The following is an 18,868-nucleotide window of genomic DNA, read 5'->3' as shown; positions in this document are numbered from 1 at the left end:
TCAGATCTGATCAAATCCGAAAATTGATTCTGCATCATGTATGACCATATCTGATTAGTTTTCTTCGTAAACAGCTGCAGATATCGTTATGCGTGATCATGTATGAGCTCATATATAAATATATATGATCAGATATGTTCGAATCTGAATATTTTCTCCCTATACGACTACAGATATAACCATACATGATTATATATGACCTAATATATGATCATGCATGATCAAATGTGCGCTCATATATGATCATATCTGAGCTTATGTATGACCAGATATAATAATATCTGAACATTTTTTCCCTATACTGCTGCAGGTATGACCATACATGATCTCATATATGATCATACATAATGAAATGTGTGTTCATATATGATCATATATGAACAGACATGATCATCTGAGCTTGTATATAATTAGATATGATCATATCTGAACATTTTTCCCCTATACGGCTGCAAATATGACCATACATGATCTCATATATGATCATCCATGAACGGACATGGTCATATCTGAGCTCATATATGATCAGATATGTTCGAATCTGAATATTTTTTCCCTATACGACTACAGATATAACCATACATGATTATATATGACCTAATATATGATCATGCATGATCAAATGTGCGTTCATATATGATCATATCTGAGCTTATGTATGACCAGATATAATAATATCTGAACATTTTTTCCCTATACTGCTGCAGGTATGACCATACATGATCTCATATATGATCATACATAATGAAATGTGTGTTCATATATGATCATATATGAACAGACATGATCATCTGAGCTTGTATATAATTAGATATGATCATATCTGAACATTTTTCCCCTATACGGCTGCAGATATGACCATGCATGTTCTTATATATCAGGCATGATGAAATGTGTGTTCATATATGATCATATATGAACAGACATGATTATCTCTGAGCTTATATATAATCATATATGAACAGACATGATTATCTCTGAGCTTATATATGATCAGATATGAACAGATATGATCGTATCTGAGAATTTTTTCGTGGGAATTGGTAATCATTTGTTAAAGTTAATCATGTAAATTGTCATAGGAAAATTGATTGCGAATAAATGATTCCCAAAATAAAAAAAGCGATTTTTGACGAATAAATTTTATAGTTTTTGGATGAAACTTTTTTCAGTGGAGCTACAGAAATTTTTTGGTATTTGTAAAAAAGAGATTCTTTTTGACTGAATGCTATTGATAATCGTACTTGAGAATATTTGTTTTAAGAAGAAAAATTATAGTAGTAATAATAAGAATAATAATAATGCATAAGTGCGTTATGTTCGTTAATGACGATCAGATAATTACTTGCATAGCCGATTGAATTCCTTGAATAGATGTAGATTTGCATAAATTATTGAATTAATATCTTCGAGATACTCAGGCTTATTTTTCTTATAAAATGGATTGAATATATACATTTCTTTACGTGAGATCTTAAACACGTTTCTTGAACTTCAGTACGCAGTATCTTCTTATCAACGTTACAGTGAACGTCAGACGTAAAAAATATTTACAAATAGAATAATAATCGTTGTCAAGTTTTTGATGTCGTACGAAAGCGAGCTTTGATACAGATTTTTCTGAAGAGACAACCAAAGATGACAGGATACCGGCGTCGGTAGCAGACGGGGTTTACGCTTCCTAGACCTTTTGTTTATTTATTTACATAGTTTTGGTATAGTTGTTTATTTAAGTGGGTATTTACGTGAGTGAGCCTTGGATGTGCCATAGTAGCTGATAAGAGACAAGCTTTGAGTTTAGTCGGTTGTGTCAACCGGACAATATTTGTGCTGAAGTGCTTACCAATTTACTTGGATTTATTATTAGGATACATATATAAATATAAATATAAATAAATATATATAGTTTAATTTATTGATAGTAATAATGCCCGCGACTCCGAGCAAGCTCAATTCGAGCTTTGCTAGAAATGCATACAATGCTTTTAATAATCGAACGCCAACGGATAATGTTGACACACAAGTTGAACAAAAAACTGAATTGTTGGAGGGTAAGAATTTTTTAAATTTACCGCCAATGGGGATAAAAGAAGATTTTGCTTTGAAGATATTAATGGAAAATATTTTTTTGCATTAGGCACGAGGGGCAATGAACTGTTGCAGCTTAAAAACGGAGTGGATTATATTAATCCTGGTGAAGAAGATCAGATGGAAATTTACGGGTAATTTATTTTCAATTATTTTTATTTGAGTCTGAAATTTTTTTGAAAATCAACAAACGTCAATAAAATTTGAATTTACTTGGCACATCTACAAAAGCTACTGTTACATTACTTTTTAAACTTCCCGCTATGGAAATTAAAAATTTTCAATAAAAGGAAAGTTATTGGTTTCGGTACAATTTTCGAAAATCGATTTTTCATCAGATATCGAAGTTTTGAGGTCCCAGGAAACTATTCTATTTCCATACGTCCGTGTGTAAGATGGTTTTTGTCATGCAATGTCTTAGGAACAATTCAAATGATTTAAAAGTAGTTGGCGGTAACCAAGAGGGGTCATCACGACAAATCTGATTAGATTTCGAAGTCGATCGTCGGGTAGTTTACGAAGTAAACGAAAGATAAAAATCAAAAAACTGTTTTTCGTATTACTCGTAAACCACTCGACTGATTTGCTTCGAAATTTAATCAAAGCTGTCTTAATAAGTACCTTCGATTGCCGTAAAACATGTGCAGATTTGATAATTTTTCTCGGAGATATCGACGGACAATAATTTCTTTTTTCATCGAAATCGATTTTTTTTTGGTCCAAACTTTTTTGTCAAATCTAAAAACTAAAAAATTTAGAAACAATGAAGTTTTCAAGCTCTCTGAATAAGGAAATAGCGGGAAATTTTAAGGCTGACCCACAGGGTCAATCGTTATTTACATTTTTTTATTATGTATTGAAATGTAATTTTTTTTTGAGAAATTTAATATAAACATTTTTAAAATCGGGTTAAAAAAATATGTAATAACATAAAGTATATGGAACTTGAAAACCGCAGTAAAATTTTTTTGCAGTTTAATTTGTAACAAAAAAAATAATAACTTTAACTTTTTCATGGTCAAAATAGTATAGAGCATTAAAAAAAAAAAATCAACAGTTATTATGAATTTTTTGTCTTCGAATTTGCTATCTATTTTTTTGATCTGATTGAAATTGTCTAGACATATTTTTAAAAGATTAATAATGAATAAAAAACAAAGAAAATCAAAAGTAATTAAATTCATCACAAGGACAGAACTGAAAAATTATTTTGAATGAAAATAAAACCTTGATATAAATAATTACGTAAAATTTAACTAAAAAAAAAATTTTTAAGAATTATTTAAATGACAAATTATTGTAAAAACAAAAACGTTAATTATCACGGTAATTAAATTTTGTCCTCAAAGAAAAGAGCCTTGAGTGGTAGTAATATCAGATTGATAATTTAGTCACTATTACAGACGACGTAATTTTAAGCAAAATGACGCACTTGTTTTTAGACAATTGTAAGAATATATTATTCTTCATTGATACAATATTTTTATTTTTTAGATCATTTTTATTTTCATACTTTTATGCTTCTGTTAATATTAAAAATATTTTTGAAGCTCATTGATAATGAAGAGAACATATTTATTTCTACTAAGTCTCGATTAATATTTTTTAAAAATGAAAAAAAAAAATATGAGATGGAATTTTCGTCAGCCCATTTTACCCGACGCGGACGAGGAGTTAATACATAATTATTAACATGCATCAGTTTTTATCAATGACTGTTGGTTAAGACTAACTGCAACTTGAATGAAATTGGCGATATTTCTTAAATTGGAAACACTAAACTGTAAATTACTAAAAAAAAATTGAAACAAGTTAAAAACTAAAATAATTTACTTATTTTCCAGATACCGTAGGAATAAAATCTTTACAATAATCACTTGGCTCCTGATAATAGCAACTGGTGGTCTCCTACGTCTTGTATTTCATTGGGTACCACATTTGATGGTACGAGCAACTCATTCTAAATGTTCACTTGACGAGGCTGATACTGTGCTGCTGATCGAAAGATTTCAAGGCAAACATGCTTACTATTATGTAAAAAAACTAAAGACACTGACTGCTGCTGATGTATCGTAAGTATTTATAATTATTATTTAAGCCAATTGATTTCTTAAATTAATTTGTTCGAATAAATTGCAGTAAAAATGCACTGGACAGCGAGACACTGATTGATGAATCTTGGAATGATGCGGCTAGTGTCAATTCAACGGATCTGGCTGGCGTGACAACTATTGATGATACTCTGAAACTGTCGGTTCACTTGCACAGCGGACATTTTAAACGAGTGTCCTCTATTTTGATGTTCACATGCAAAAAACTTGTTTACATCTGGGATAATGAACGAGGCGAATTTCTTAAGCTAGCTGGCTTAGATACTGGTGTTTCTACATCAACGTTACACCAAATGCCGGGATTGACTTCTCAGGAACAATTTCTGAGGTAAAATTTATAAATTTTTTACGGATAAACTGATTTCGGTGAACTACTAGCTTTTTTTTATATATAAATTTAATTACAGGCGCAGCGTCTATGGCAAGAACGAAATAAAAATCCCTCTGAAAAGTTTTTTCCATTTATTGTGTCTCGAAGCACTGAATCCATTTTACGTTTTCCAATTGTTCAGTTTCTGTCTGTGGATGGCCGATGTTTACTACTATTACAGCGCAGCAATTATATCGATGGCTTGTTTCAGTATGACAATGGCTGTCATCCAAACCCGCCGTGTAAGTCTAGTTAATTTCGATTTTTAACTGACTCTAATTCACCCTGACTATCAAAACTAAATCAACCCGAACAATTGCAGAATCAACATAAACTAAGTTCGACAGTCCATTCATCAGATGTAGCTACAGTTATGAGAAGTCGAGAGACCGGCAAAACTGACTCAATATCATCTGACCAGTTGGTTCCTGGTGATATCCTAGTGATTCCTCCCTACGGTTGTCTGATGCCCTGTGACGCAGTTCTTCTTACTGGAATGTGCATCCTCAACGAGTCGATGTTAACTGGAGAATCCGTGCCCGTCACCAAGACCCCGGTCCCATCTTCAGCGGATATGATATACGATACCAAAGAACACGCACGTCATACCCTCTTCTGCGGCACGAAAGTACTCCAAACTCGATACTTGGGAGGTGAAAGAGTCCTTGCTGTAGTAATTCGCACGGGGTTTACTACCAGCAGAGGAGAACTCGTGCGATCAATAATGTACCCGCCACCTGTTGACTTCAAATTCGAACAAGATTCATACAAATTCGTTGAATGCCTAGCGTGTGTCGCAGCCATTGGTGCTATTTATACATCAATAACCAAATCAATGCGCGGCGTACCTACTGGTGACATTTTTCTAGAGGCTTTGAATCTCTTTACTGTAGTAGTTCCACCAGCGCTGCCTGCTGCCATGACAATAGGGCGTTTGGTAGCCCAAAACCGACTTGAGAAGAAACGGATTTATTGCACAATGCCTCGTGCTGTTATCGTTTCTGGATCTATTGATTGTGTTTGTTTTGATAAAACTGGAACCCTTACAGAAGATGGACTAGATATGTGGGGAGTAGTTCCAGTGATAGACACTCAATTTTTTGTACCGATCAAGTCAATTGGCACGTTGCCTCTATCGGAAATGCTGTTTGGCATGGTCACTTGCCATGAAATAACAATCATTGATGGATCATTGGTTGGAGATCCACTGGATCTAAAGATGTTCGAGTCAACCGGCTGGACCCTTGAAGAGCCTGATGTATCGGATAACACCAAGTTCTCAATGATGTTCCCTATAATCGTACGCCCGCCTAAAAATTCAAAATTTCCGCAAACTTACCAAGACTTACAACCAGACATGTCTCAAAACCAAGATAATTCAATCATTAACTCCGAAATAGAAAACTTGTCACTAAACAATTTGGCTGTTTCGGATGCGGAATTAGCTGAGCAAGGATTAGAAATAGGAATTGTAAGACAGTTTCCTTTCACATCGAGCTTACAGCGTATGAGTGTCATCACCCGGACGTTGGGTGCTACGCACTATGATCTCTACTGCAAAGGAAGTCCGGAAATGATCCAAAGTCTATCACGCCCAGAATCAATCCCTGCAGATTTTGCTTCAGTTCTCCAGGAATACACCTCCGAAGGTTACCGTGTGATTGCAATGGGACACAAACCACTCAATAAATTAACTTACGCCAAAGTTCAGCGTTTGAGCCGTGAGTCTGCGGAAATTGATCTCCATTTCCTGGGTTTCGTTATCCTAGAAAATCGACTCAAGCAAGAAACTACTCCAGTTATAGAAGAACTTAATCGTGCATCAATAAAGACAGTAATGGTTACTGGCGATAACATACTTACGGCATTGTCTGTAGCACGTGATTGTGAAATGATACAATCAGACATGCCAGTTATTGCTGTAACTGCGCTACAACTTGGTCAGCAAAAGCCACAATTATATTACACCCGCAGTGATCATACCGTTTCGTCACCAATGCCCTCAAGCATTAGCGTAATAACCAATCCGGATAGCATCGATTGGTTAGAAATAGTCGAAAATGGTACTTTCGGATGCACAGATGAGATCTATTTCGCAGACGACTGTTACAAGTACAATACTAACAAGTATGTTTTTGCGGTTGATGGCAAAACCTGGGCCATAATCAAACAATACTATCCAGAACTTCTTCCTAAAATAGCAACACGTGGTGCGATTTTCGCACGGATGTCACCAGATCAGAAGCAACAGCTGGTTCAAGAGTTACAAAGTCTTGGCCACTATGTCGCCATGATCGGAGACGGTGCCAATGATTGCAGTGCCCTGCGGGCTGCACACACTGGAATCTCACTCTCCGATACGGAATCATCAATAGCATCTCCATTTACCAGCCAGGTTACCAATATCTCTTGCTTGCTGGCTGTTATCCGGGAAGGACGTGCTGCTTTGGTCACCTCGTTTGGTATCTTCAAGTACATGGCGGCTTATTCACTAACACAATTCGTCTCAGTGATGATTTTATACGAAATAGATTCCAACCTAACGGATTTCGAGTTCTTGTATATCGACTTACTGATCATATCAGTGTTTGCATTCTTTTTACCACGTACTGCAGCGTATGATGGTCCGCTGTTCAACAAACCTCCAGTGACTAGTTTGATCAGCACATCCTCACTATTGAGCCTCGCGACGCAAATGATCATTATCACCGGGTTTCAATGTTGGAGTTACTTTAACCTCAAACAGCACGATTGGTACGAACCGTTCGATGCCGACGGAAAAGAATACAAAGACGACGTCTCCTGTTTAGAGAACTACACCCTCTTTACCATCAGCTCAATGCAGCATATTATACTCGTTGCAACCTTTTCCAAAGGATACCCATATCGCAAAAGTTTTTTTACCAACCACGGGTTGATGACGTACTTCATTTTGATGTCTCTAATGTCTATTTACTTGGCTATGGGTCCATTTGAGTGGGTACGTAACCTATTAGAACTGGAAATGCCGCCAGATTTGTCATTTAGGATGAGATTGGTCTTATTCGGTGCAGCCAATTTGATTATTTCATTACTCGTCGAATACTTCATAGTTGATTACTTAATTTCCGGTAAACTGCCATACCGATGGCAGAATGCCAACAAATCAAAACCCAAGTTTTTGGCAATCGAACGCGATATGTCAAAAAACATGAAATGGCCACCTTTGACACGAGAGCCTCCGACTCCAGATGTCGCAAAAGCTGATTTGATAAGACGGAACACGCTTACGGAAATAAAAATAGAGAAGCGTATTTCTGATAATGAAATAGCCTTGGGACAGATAACATTGTCACGACCCCCAATAATTACGGCATTAGCTGGCAGCTTATGATGCATTTACGAGACTCAAAGTGGGAAGGAAATGCGGGAGCTGTTGCACAAATGAAATAATGGTCCTATGCAATCTTGTAGAGCTTAATCGAACCTTATGTGATCGCGTATAAAGAAGAACATTTATATGTAAATATAATATAAATTTTCGAACATTATCTAAAGATAGATGTTATTTATAAACTTAGTTCATAATAATCACTTACGAAAAAAATAAAATAAAATAAACACTTCTAGTGTGAGTAGTATTATTTAATTATTATCAGATAATTGTTATCAATTAATGCCGTGCTTAGCCAATTGGATATTTTTCAGTCACCTCGATATGTATATCAATTTATGTGTATAGATTTGCAAAAATTGTTCAACCAGTATCTTCAAGATACTCAGATTTGTTTTCCTTTCAGAGTTGATTATATAAAATATATACGTCTCTTTATCTGACAGTTTGAACTTGTTCATTTAGCTGCAGTCCACAGTATCTCTTCAGCAACGTAACAGTGAACGTCGGACGTAGAAGATATATTCAAATTGAATAATAATTGTTATCCAGTTCTCGATGTCGTAAGAAAGCTAGCTTTGATACGAATTATTCTGAAGCGACAACCAAAGATAACAGGACACTGTCATTGATAGCAGATGGGGTTCGCGATTCTTAGATCTTTTGGTTATTTATTTATTTACATAGTTTTGGTATAGTTGTTTATTTCAATGGGTATTTATGTGAGTGAGCCTTGGATGGGCCATAGTAGCTGTTAAGAGACAAGCTTTGAGTTTAGTCGGTTGTGTCAACCAGACAATATTTGTGCTTAAGTGCTTACCAATTTACGTGAATTTATTATAGGGTACATATATAATTATAAATATAAATAAATATATAGTTTAATTCATTGATAGTAATAATGCCCACGACTCCAAGCGAGCTCAATTCGAGCTCAGCTGGAAATGAAGACAAGTCTTTTGAGAATCGAACGCCAACGGATATTGTTGACCCACAAATTGAACAAGAAACTGAATTGTTGGAGGGTAAGAATATTTTAATTTTACCGCCAAGGGGGAGAAAGAAGGGTTTCCTTTAAAGATGTTGATGGAAGTTTTTTTTCTGCTTTAGGTACGAAGGGCAAAGAACATTTGCAGTTCAAAAATGGGGTGGATTATATTAATCCTGGTGAAGAAGATCAGATGGAAGTTTACGGGTAATTTATTCTCATTTGTGATTTTTTGAAGTTTTTGTATGCATGAAAATAAAACCTTGAAGTTAATAGTTATTTAAAATACAACTAATAAATAATCAGTCCTTGGTCATAATTTTCTGTGAGAAACAATTAATTATACAAACAAGTACGTGATATAACGAGTCATGTTGATTATTTTAATTTTCAGACTTTGAACGTTTTTATTAATATAAATATTTGTAAGACTAATTAATAATAGTTAATAATTAATATAATAAGAGAAATTGTAATTATAAGGAGACAAACTCTAATTAATAATATTTATAAACCGTCTTTATTAACCCTAATCCCATGTCGCTGTTTACAACACCCGTAAACTTTGAACATGGGTCATTTATGTCTGCTGCTAATTTAATTATGTTATTCTCTAAGGAAAAATTTGAAAAAATTCGTAGATTTTCTTTGGACTTCCAAGTATGCTATAGAGTTGTTGGCAGCCCCGGAAATCTCTTTTTCGATAAACAATTTTTTGGAATTTCGGCATGTAGGCTGTTTACAGTAGAATATTTGAAAATTCACGGACACAACCCATGTTCAAGGGATTAGGGTTAAAACTACGGTGACTTAGGTTTTACTTCTTGAATCACAGGCATTAAATCGTGACGCCTTGAATTTTTTTCGAGTACATGGAAAACTAAAATGATTCTTCTATTTTCCAGATACCGTAGGAACATTATATTCACGATGATCACATGGTTCTTTATAATAGCAACCGGTGGTCTCCTACGCCTTGTATTCCACTGGCTACCTCATTATATGGTTCGAGCCACCCACTCAAAATGTTCAGTCAAGAAGGCTAGTGTTGTGCTGTTGATCGAAAGATTTCAAGGCGATCATGTTTGCTATTATGTTGAAAAACTAACGACCCTGAATGCTGCCGATGTATGGTAAGTCTTCATAATTATTATTAAAGCCAACTAATTTCTGAACTTAATTTGTTCAAATAAATTCCAGTAAAAATGCATCGGCCAGCGAGACGTGGGTTGGTAAATCAGGGAATGATACGACTGGTGTCAATTCGACAGATCTGGCTGGTGTGACAACTGTAGATGATGCTCTGAAGCTGTCAATTCACTTCCACAGCGGACATTTTGAACAAGTGTCCTCCATTTTGACGTTCACGTGCAAAAAATTTATTTACATTTGGGATAATGACCGCGGCGAATTTCTTAAACTAGCTGGCCTAGATACTGGTGTTTATACGTCAACGTTGCACGAAATGCAGGGCTTGACTTCTCAAGAACAATTTCTAAGGTTGAGTTTATACCTTTCTGATAGACAAACTTATTTCGGTAAACTATAAGCTTTTTTATAGATGAATTTAATTACAGGCGCAGTGTCTATGGGAAAAATGAAATAAACGTCCCTCTGAAAAGCTTTTTACATTTATTGTGGCTCGAATTTCTGCATCCATTTTACATTATTCAATTATTCAGTTTTTGTTTGTGGCTGTCCGAATTATACTTCTTCTACTGTTCAGTAATTCTGATAACAGCTTCTATAAGTCTTATATTGTCTGTCATCCAGATGCGTCGGGTAAGTGGACCCAATTTTAATTTCAATTTTAGTCACTCCTACACAAAGAAAAAAGTATAGTAAAAATTACAATACTACAGTAAAATTTACTAACAAATATGAAAAAAAAAATTCTGCATTGTAATTATTACTAAACGTTTAGTAAAATTTACTAATTAGTAATAATTACATAATAAGATATTAAAATTTACTATGCGTAATGTATTTTTAGCTAAGACGATTATATTTTTTACTATCTGTATAGTAAATTCTACTATGTACAAATAAAATTAAAAGTTGGTGAAGATAGCATGTACAAATATTTATTACAAGTTCTAAACCTTTTTGTCGAAAGGAGACATCGGGCCGTCAGACATAGAAATGACTCGCGCGCGGGAGATCAGGGTTCGAATCTCGGTTCAACCAAGTGATTTTTTAAAAAACAAAAATCGACACCAACACCAATACAAATAACATAAATAACGATAATATTCAAAATGATAGCAATAATAATAAAAAATTCAAAGCTAATAAAAATTTAATTTTATTTTTTTCCATTCTAATAAGTAAAATTTACTAAATGGGATAATAAAATTTACTAGACAGGGATAGTAAAATTTACTAAATATAACTAAAAATTAATATGCGAAACAGGAGATTTTCCATAATCAGTATATGAAAAATTACTAAACGACTTGTAAAGTATGCTTATTTGTTTACGAATTTTTCATATAAATCATAAGCGTTTCAAGATTACCATCCAAATTTAGTAACTATTCTCATATTTTTTAGTAAAATTTACTATACTTTTTTCTCCGTGAAATAAACTGCGACTGTTACAAAAAATTAATCTAAATGATTGCAGAATCAGCATAAACTACATTCAACAGTCCACTTATTAGACAAAGCTACAGTGATACGGAACCGAAAAATTGACAAAACAGACTCCATAACATCTGACCAATTGGTTCCTGGTGACATCTTAGTAATACCTCCTCAAGGTTATCTAATGTCCTGCGATGCAGTTCTTCTTTCTGGGACATGCATCGTTAATGAGTCGATGTTAACTGGAGAATCCGTACCAGTCACTAAAACCTCAGTCCCATTGTGCGCGAATGTGATATACGATACCAAAAAACACGCTCGCTCTACCCTGTTTTGTGGAACGAAAGTTATCCAAACTCGTACGTTTGGGAATGAAAAAGTTCTTGCCGTTGTAATCCGTACGGGTTTCGCTACTGTCAAAGGAGGACTAGTGCGAACAATATTGTACCCGCCACCTGTGGACATCGAATTCGAGCAAGACTCTTATAAATTCATAAAACTTATGACATGTGTTGCATTTGTTAGCGCTATTTATACAGCAGTGACTAAAGCGCAGCGCGGCATACACGCTGGTGAAATAGTCCATGAGGCTCTGAATCTCTTTACTATAGTAGTTCCACCAGGACTGCCTGCTGCTATAACGATAGGGCGTTTAGCAGCCCAAAACCGGCTCGAGAAACATAGAATCTACTGTACAGAGCCTCGAGTCATTACTGTATCAGGTTCTATTGACTGCATTTGCTTTGATAAAACTGGAACCCTTACTGAAGATGATCTAGATATGTGGGGAGTTGTTCCGGTAGCAGAAAGAAAGTTTTCTGTACCTGTTAAGTCAATTAGATCATTAACGACAGCAGAATTATTATTTGGCATGGTGACTTGTCATGAAATATCAATCATTGATGGATCATTGGTTGGAGATCCACTGGATCTAAAGATGTTCGAATCAACCGGCTGGACCCTCGAAGAGCCTGACGAATCGGGTAACACTAAATTCTCAATGATGTTTTCTATAATCGTACGCCCTCCCGAGAATTCGAGGCTAATACAACCTCAAAAGCCGCTGCTGAATGTGTACCCAACTCACCAAAAATCAATCGCCAATTCTGAAGTAGACAATTTGGCTGCTACGAATGTAGAATTAGCTGAGCTAGGATCAGGAATAGGTATCGTAAGACATTTTCCTTTTGCATCAAGCTTGCAGCGTATGAGTGTCATCACCCAAACGTTGGGTGCTACGCACTATGATCTCTACTGCAAAGGAAGTCCGGAAATGATCCAAAGTTTATCACGTCCAGAATCAGTTCCTGCAGATTTTACTTCCGTTCTCCAGCATTACACCTCCGAAGGCTACCGTGTAATTGCAATGGGACAAAAACAACTCAATAAACTAACTCATGCTGAAGCTCAATGCATTAGCCGTGAGTCTGCGGAAAGCGATCTCTACTTTCTGGGTTTCATTATCCTAGATAACCGACTTAAGCAAGAAACAACTCCAACTATAAAAGCACTTAATCAGGCATCAATAAGGACAGTTATGGTTACTGGTGATAATATCCTTACGGCGTTATCTGTAGCACGTGATTGCGGCATGATACAGTCAGACATGCCAGTTATTGCTGTGACTGCAGAACAAATTGTCCAACGAAAGCCACAATTATATTACACCCGTAGTGATCATACCGTTCCATCACCAATGTCCTCAAGCGAAATGACTGATTCGAATAATGTCATTTCGCTAAAAAAAATCGAAAGTGATTCATTCGTTCGTGCAGATGGAGTCTATCTTTCTGACGACTACCATAAGCACAATACTAACAAATATGCATTTGCCGTTGATGGCAAAACCTGGGCAATCATCAAAGAACATTACCCAGAGGTTCTTCCTAAAATAGCAACACGTGGAGCGATTTTTGCACGGATGTTACCAGATCAGAAGCAGCAGCTGGTCCAAGAGTTACAGGGTCTCGGATACTATGTCGCCATGGTCGGAGATGGAGCCAACGACTGTGGTGCCCTGAAGGCTGCTCACACTGGAATCTCGCTCTCCGATACAGAGTCATCAGCAGCGTCACCGTTCACCAGCCAGGAACCGAATATTTCTTGCTCGCAATCTGTTATCAGGGAAGGTCGTGCTGCGTTGATCACCTCTTTCAGTATCTTTAAGTTCATAGCAGCCTTTTCTTTGGGACAATTAGTCCTAACCATGATGTTAATAGAAATCGATTCAGGTCTTACCGACTTCGAATACTTGTACACCGACTTCTGCATTACGTCGATTTTCTTATTTATCTCACCATACACTCCGGCTTATGATGGCCCACTGGCAAAGAAGCCGCCTGTAAAGAGTCTACTCGGTACATCATCATTGTTGAGTCTTTCGTCACAAGTAATCATTATCATCGGTTTCCTGTGCTTGAGTTACTTCAACCTCCAACAGTATGATTGGTACAAACCGTATAATATCAGAAAGAAAGAAGGAAAAACCGGCTATGGTTGTCATGAAAACTATACCATGTTCATCATGAGTGCAATGCAGTCAATTATACTTGGAATAACCTTTTCTAGGGGCCACCTGTATCGCAAAAGTATTTTCAGCATTCGCGGATTACGACTCTATACCATTTTTATTACATCGTTCACTATTTACTTGGCTATTAATCCATTTGAGTGGCTGCGTAACCGATTAGAACTAGAAATGCCACCAGAAATGTCATTTAGGATCAGATTGGTCTTATACTGTGCTGCTCACTTTATTGTTTCATTGTTCGCCGAATATTATATGGTTGATTACTTGGCTGCAAGCAAGAAACGCTGTGGCAAGCGCGATATCGACCAATCGAGACGAAAGTTTTTGGCGATAGAACGTGACTTGTCAAAGAACACGAAATGGCCGCCTCTCACACAAGAACCGTCGACTCCAGATGGCGCTGTTCCTAAATGAACGAGGCGTTATTACGGTAAAAGACAATGACGTTAATGAATCTGGTGATCAGTTTTTGATCTAAACTATGCTAGATCAATAGATAGTCAGAAATAACATAGAAAATCGATTCCATGGTTTCGATTACAGTAACAAACAGCCATGCAAAACTTATTGTGTTGTCAATGTAAAAATTAATTCTGTGTGTAAGGTCATGCAAAGTGATAATTATTTATTTAATGCTGATTGCAAATTTAAAGTAATAAGATAATTAGTATGAATTTTGATGAGAGAGTGTTAATACGGAAAGACCAGTGCGATGGCAGATGTCGATATTTTGAAGTGGTGAAAAAAAATGGTTGATGGGTTGAGTTTTATGGTCTTATGGGGCAAGCTGGACTTGAAAGAATTGAATGTTTACTGAATTAAAGTCAATTTGTATTAATTAGTGACGGAAATCAATATGGAAATGTATATGTTCAATATTTAACTTTATAATCACCGGAAATTAATTTATTAGATAGAAACTGATCGAGGGTTCTGAAAATAGCGAATGCCAGTGAGTACTAATAAATAAATTTTAAAAAAAGCGTCTGGTGAGTCTCGTTTGTTGGAATTAAAATTAGTGGTTTTGAAAATATTAGGATGTTTAAAAAGACCCACTGAGTTGTTTTTAACGATCAGTGTCCTGGTCTCGAACCCAGTTACGGACAAACGACACGAAAAGAGACTTTGGCTGGTTGATGCTTTATTTAATAAAGTAAACGGCTGTAATTATCAACGAGACACGAAACACCCAAAAGGTTCTTCTGGATAACGATCCGAGCTGTCTGTCATGGGAACCTCGACAAGATCACACCTACTCTACCTTCCCAGATTATTTATAAATCACTCGCTCATATCCATAATCTTAAATATAAATAGTAATAATGATAATAATAACTTGAATTAATTGTCCAGGATTAATTCGATTCAATCGATCTGCTCCATTTATTTAATCTTCACTCAATATTCCATTGATCATCTCGTCCATCTTTTTATTTATTTACCGCTTCACTTTTATAATATTCATTCCCTGTCTATATAAATAACCCTTATTCTAAACTTTCCATGATCTACGTCTAAATAATAATAATAATAATAATATTTTCCATGAATAAATAATTTTTTATTCTGACTAGATGAAAATTTTTATTCAACTTTACATTTAATTACTTATTTGCTTACATAAATTTGCACATTCAAATTACAATTAAATATATTTATCTTCTTTTACTAACTAATTAACTAATTAACTAGTTTAAAAAAATTACTTATCATCAATTACAAATTATAAATTACAAATAGTGCTAAAAATTCCTCCAATTACTTTGAGCACATTCTAACGCAATTTAAATTCCACTAATTAATTTATTTATTAATTAAAAAATCGCGATCATTTAATCCGTAGAAAAAATTGAAACCAATCTCTATTGACTAGTGACACAATTATTTGGTTTTATTTTCCGACAATGGCAACATTTATTAGTAGTCTATTCATCCATCAACTCCAGTAGGTAAATAATATACCTGAATAAATCGTCTATCAGTTTTCTACCGATATGTTCCTTGGTCACGATAGTGTAAATCATTACCACGGAACATGGCTTCAAGTAAAAGTTTATTGTTATACTGGACACCGTGTGAATTAACTAGAGTCATAAAGTTTTGATATCTTTTCCATGCCGTAACAGAAGCCACGTCCACTTCCACATTGTTAACTTCCTCTTCCGTTTGATATTTTTTCATCTTATCTCTTCTACCATTAACTTCCTCACCAGTTAATGTCGACTCCGTTGCTTGGCATACATTTTTCAACTCCGGTATCATCTGGAATTCAAAAGTATCAATTATGTACCATTACATTTTTTTCGGCTCTATACTTATAGCAAAAAAAATTCTTTCATTTATTTTTATTGTCATTGATATCAACACAGATAATAAATTTTAAAAAATTTGACTCTCATTTCTGTCTGATTTAATTAGATCGCATTAAATTCAATTCATTTTTTTAGGATAAAATTTCGAAATGAGAAAAAAAATTGTTCATACAAAATATTGCGCCCTAATATTTATATAGGAAACGGGCGCGCAAGACTTGACCGCTAAGAAAATAATGGATTTGTAAGAATTTGAATATAGTAAATTTTTTTTTTTGACTTCCCCTTTTGATTTCCAGTTACCATAGAAGAAAAATTTTTTCCCGGGCGGGAAAAATGGACGACACCAAAAAAAAAGTAAAAACCGTTTTTCCTTCTATTTAACAAAAATTTTTTATATCTAATGAAAGTTAAAAAAAAACAGATTTGCAAATTAATTAAATTACTAATTAATGAATAAATTAGGAGTAGTTAAATTACTAACTAGTAAATAAAGATGTAGAAAAAACAATTATTGAAGATTAATGATAAAATAAAATTTAAATATAGCGAAGAAGACATCATATATATTTTTTGTGGTCAACAATTTTTTGACTCAACTTAAAAATTAATAAAAAAAAAAAAATTCATTAAAAAAATTTTTTCATCAAATTTTTAGGGTGATCCATTTTGCCCGCCCCTATATATTTATGTATTTATATATATGTATATAAATATATATATATATATATATATATATATATATATATATATATATATATAAATAAATATGTATATAGATATATATTTATTTGTATAAATTTTTATTTTGAAAATTAAAAAAAATTTTTTTTATAATCAAATAATATTTGACATCAAAATAATATATTATTGTTTAATGTTTGTAGGATGTATCATAGATATGTAATTCTACCCAACCCCTTTTTAAATCAATAAGTAGAAGCTTGAAAAGAATCAAAACTTCCCCTATGATTTGAATACCTTCAAACTATATTTAATTACTACTCAGTAAAATCTTTTATTTTATCGCTGCCAAAAAAAAAAAAAAAAGTTAATAAAAAACAAATTTATTACCTTGGTAATCAATCCGTGAAATTTTGGTGTTAATTATTGCAGATATTTTTCGGAGCAATAGACAATTTTGAACAAATTGACAGCTATTGATAGTTTGGTAGTTACGTACGTTGGTTATATGAAATATAATTTTATAACACAACTAAAACAATCAAATAATAAAATAAACCAGCAACGGAGTAGACGTAACTGAGTGGCTGACAATAACAGACTGCTGGAGAGCAGACCAGGGGACTGGACTAAGCTGGAGTTGGTAATATTATTCTGGCATCTGGGGGTCGTTACTCCCCCTCTCTTTGACAATAAAAAAAACTTTGCTACATATGGGGCCCATATTGTTCCCTTTTACCCCCTTGTAATTTTTTTTATTTTATTTTCTAACGGACATTTGATTTTTCTCAATTCTGTTCTTACAAATATATATTTTTTTAAAATCAACTGCTCATACAAAGATAGCTCGCGAACTATCAAGTTGACGTAAAAATGTAATGAATGAGTTTTTTTAGGAAATTTAATTCTCTACAAATTAGTATTCTTATATTTTTATCGTATCTTTGATATATTAGCTTTAATTTTTATTTAAAGCATCGACTGTAATAAATTGTATAAAATAAATCCCATAAAAAATTTTTATCTTTGAATTTAAATTATGGCTAAACTGTTGCAGATAAGACAAAAATGATAAGAAATTATTTTGTAGGTAATTTAATTTTCTATAAAAAAAGTCATGATGACTTTTAACGTAAATTTGACGGTTTGTAAGATATTATGATTCGGAGTAAAGGATTAAAAATTTGGTCTCTGAATGTTTGTTTTAATTTAATTTTAGTTGGTTTTAATCATGATAACTCTTGAACTATTGAGTTAACGAAAAAATATCTAAGGATTTTTTTTCTAGGAAATTTTATTATTTAAAAATTAGCATTGATATATTTTTACCGTATCTTCGATATTTGAGCTGAAATTTTAATTTTAAGTGCTCGATATAAAAATTTAAAATTTTTTCTGTCAAAAAAAATTTTAGTCAAGAAAAATTTTTCGGAGATCACATAAATTTTTTTTCCAGTAATTTATGAACTATATATTGTATTATGTGAAAAATAAATATTAGTTTTCTTTGTAAATTGATAATTTTTTCAAGAATTCCAATTTTGGGACAAAAAAATTTTGATTAAAAAAAGAAATTCGATAAATAGAACAGTAACTTTTTTATTTAACTAAAAAAACAAAATTTATTTCCTTCATCTATACTCATAAATTATGAGTGACAAAATAAATTTCATATTAATAAGAATTGATTTAAAATTTTTTTTTTTTTCATAAAAAAAAGTGTATGACGGAATAATATTAAAGTGTCTTTTGTATATTTAATCCTATACCCCGAAGCATTTGATCGAATAAAACCTACTTTATATATGTTATATATGAGGGCTTTA

At 33.7% G+C, this 18,868-nt stretch overlaps 2 protein-coding genes across 2 annotated transcripts; both read left to right on the top strand.

Annotated features, from left to right (window-relative positions):
* Positions 1-1,742: 1,742 nt before the first annotated feature.
* On the top strand, positions 1,743-8,023 carry LOC128669009 (polyamine-transporting ATPase 13A3-like). Its single transcript, XM_053743025.1, has 6 exons — positions 1,743-2,051; positions 2,138-2,222; positions 3,933-4,160; positions 4,228-4,527; positions 4,607-4,811; positions 4,892-8,023. Exons 1-6 carry the CDS (start codon positions 1,928-1,930, stop codon positions 7,940-7,942), a joined length of 3,993 nt encoding a protein of 1,330 aa, XP_053599000.1. The 5' UTR covers positions 1,743-1,927; the 3' UTR covers positions 7,943-8,023.
* Positions 8,024-8,843: 820 nt separating this feature from the next.
* Positions 8,844-14,460, top strand: LOC103576951 (polyamine-transporting ATPase 13A3). Its single transcript, XM_008557405.2, has 6 exons — positions 8,844-8,967; positions 9,053-9,137; positions 9,836-10,063; positions 10,131-10,430; positions 10,508-10,712; positions 11,557-14,460. Exons 1-6 carry the CDS (start codon positions 8,844-8,846, stop codon positions 14,458-14,460), a joined length of 3,846 nt encoding a protein of 1,281 aa, XP_008555627.1.
* The last annotated feature ends 4,408 nt before the right edge of the window (positions 14,461-18,868 follow it).

The sequence above is a fragment of the Microplitis demolitor genome, chromosome 2, assembly GCF_026212275.2.
Source record: "Microplitis demolitor isolate Queensland-Clemson2020A chromosome 2, iyMicDemo2.1a, whole genome shotgun sequence".
NCBI lineage: Eukaryota > Metazoa > Arthropoda > Insecta > Hymenoptera > Braconidae > Microplitis > Microplitis demolitor.
Note: the sequence above shows the minus strand (reverse complement) of the source record. Positions and strands in the feature narration are given on the sequence as shown.

Bases quoted from the DNA above. Each gene is read 5' to 3' on its own strand.
- LOC103576951 (XM_008557405.2), top strand. From the start codon at position 8,844: ATGCCCACGACTCCAAGCGAGCTCAATTCGAGCTCAGCTGGAAATGAA. The intron at 10,064-10,130 runs GTAAGTCTTCAT...AATAAATTCCAG, and splicing joins CTGAATGCTGCCGATGTATG to TAAAAATGCATCGGCCAGCG. The intron at 10,431-10,507 runs GTTGAGTTTATA...ATTTAATTACAG, and splicing joins TCTCAAGAACAATTTCTAAG to GCGCAGTGTCTATGGGAAAA.
- LOC128669009 (XM_053743025.1), top strand. From the start codon at position 1,928: ATGCCCGCGACTCCGAGCAAGCTCAATTCGAGCTTTGCTAGAAATGCA. The intron at 4,528-4,606 runs GTAAAATTTATA...ATTTAATTACAG, and splicing joins TCTCAGGAACAATTTCTGAG to GCGCAGCGTCTATGGCAAGA. The intron at 4,812-4,891 runs GTAAGTCTAGTT...GAACAATTGCAG, and splicing joins CTGTCATCCAAACCCGCCGT to AATCAACATAAACTAAGTTC.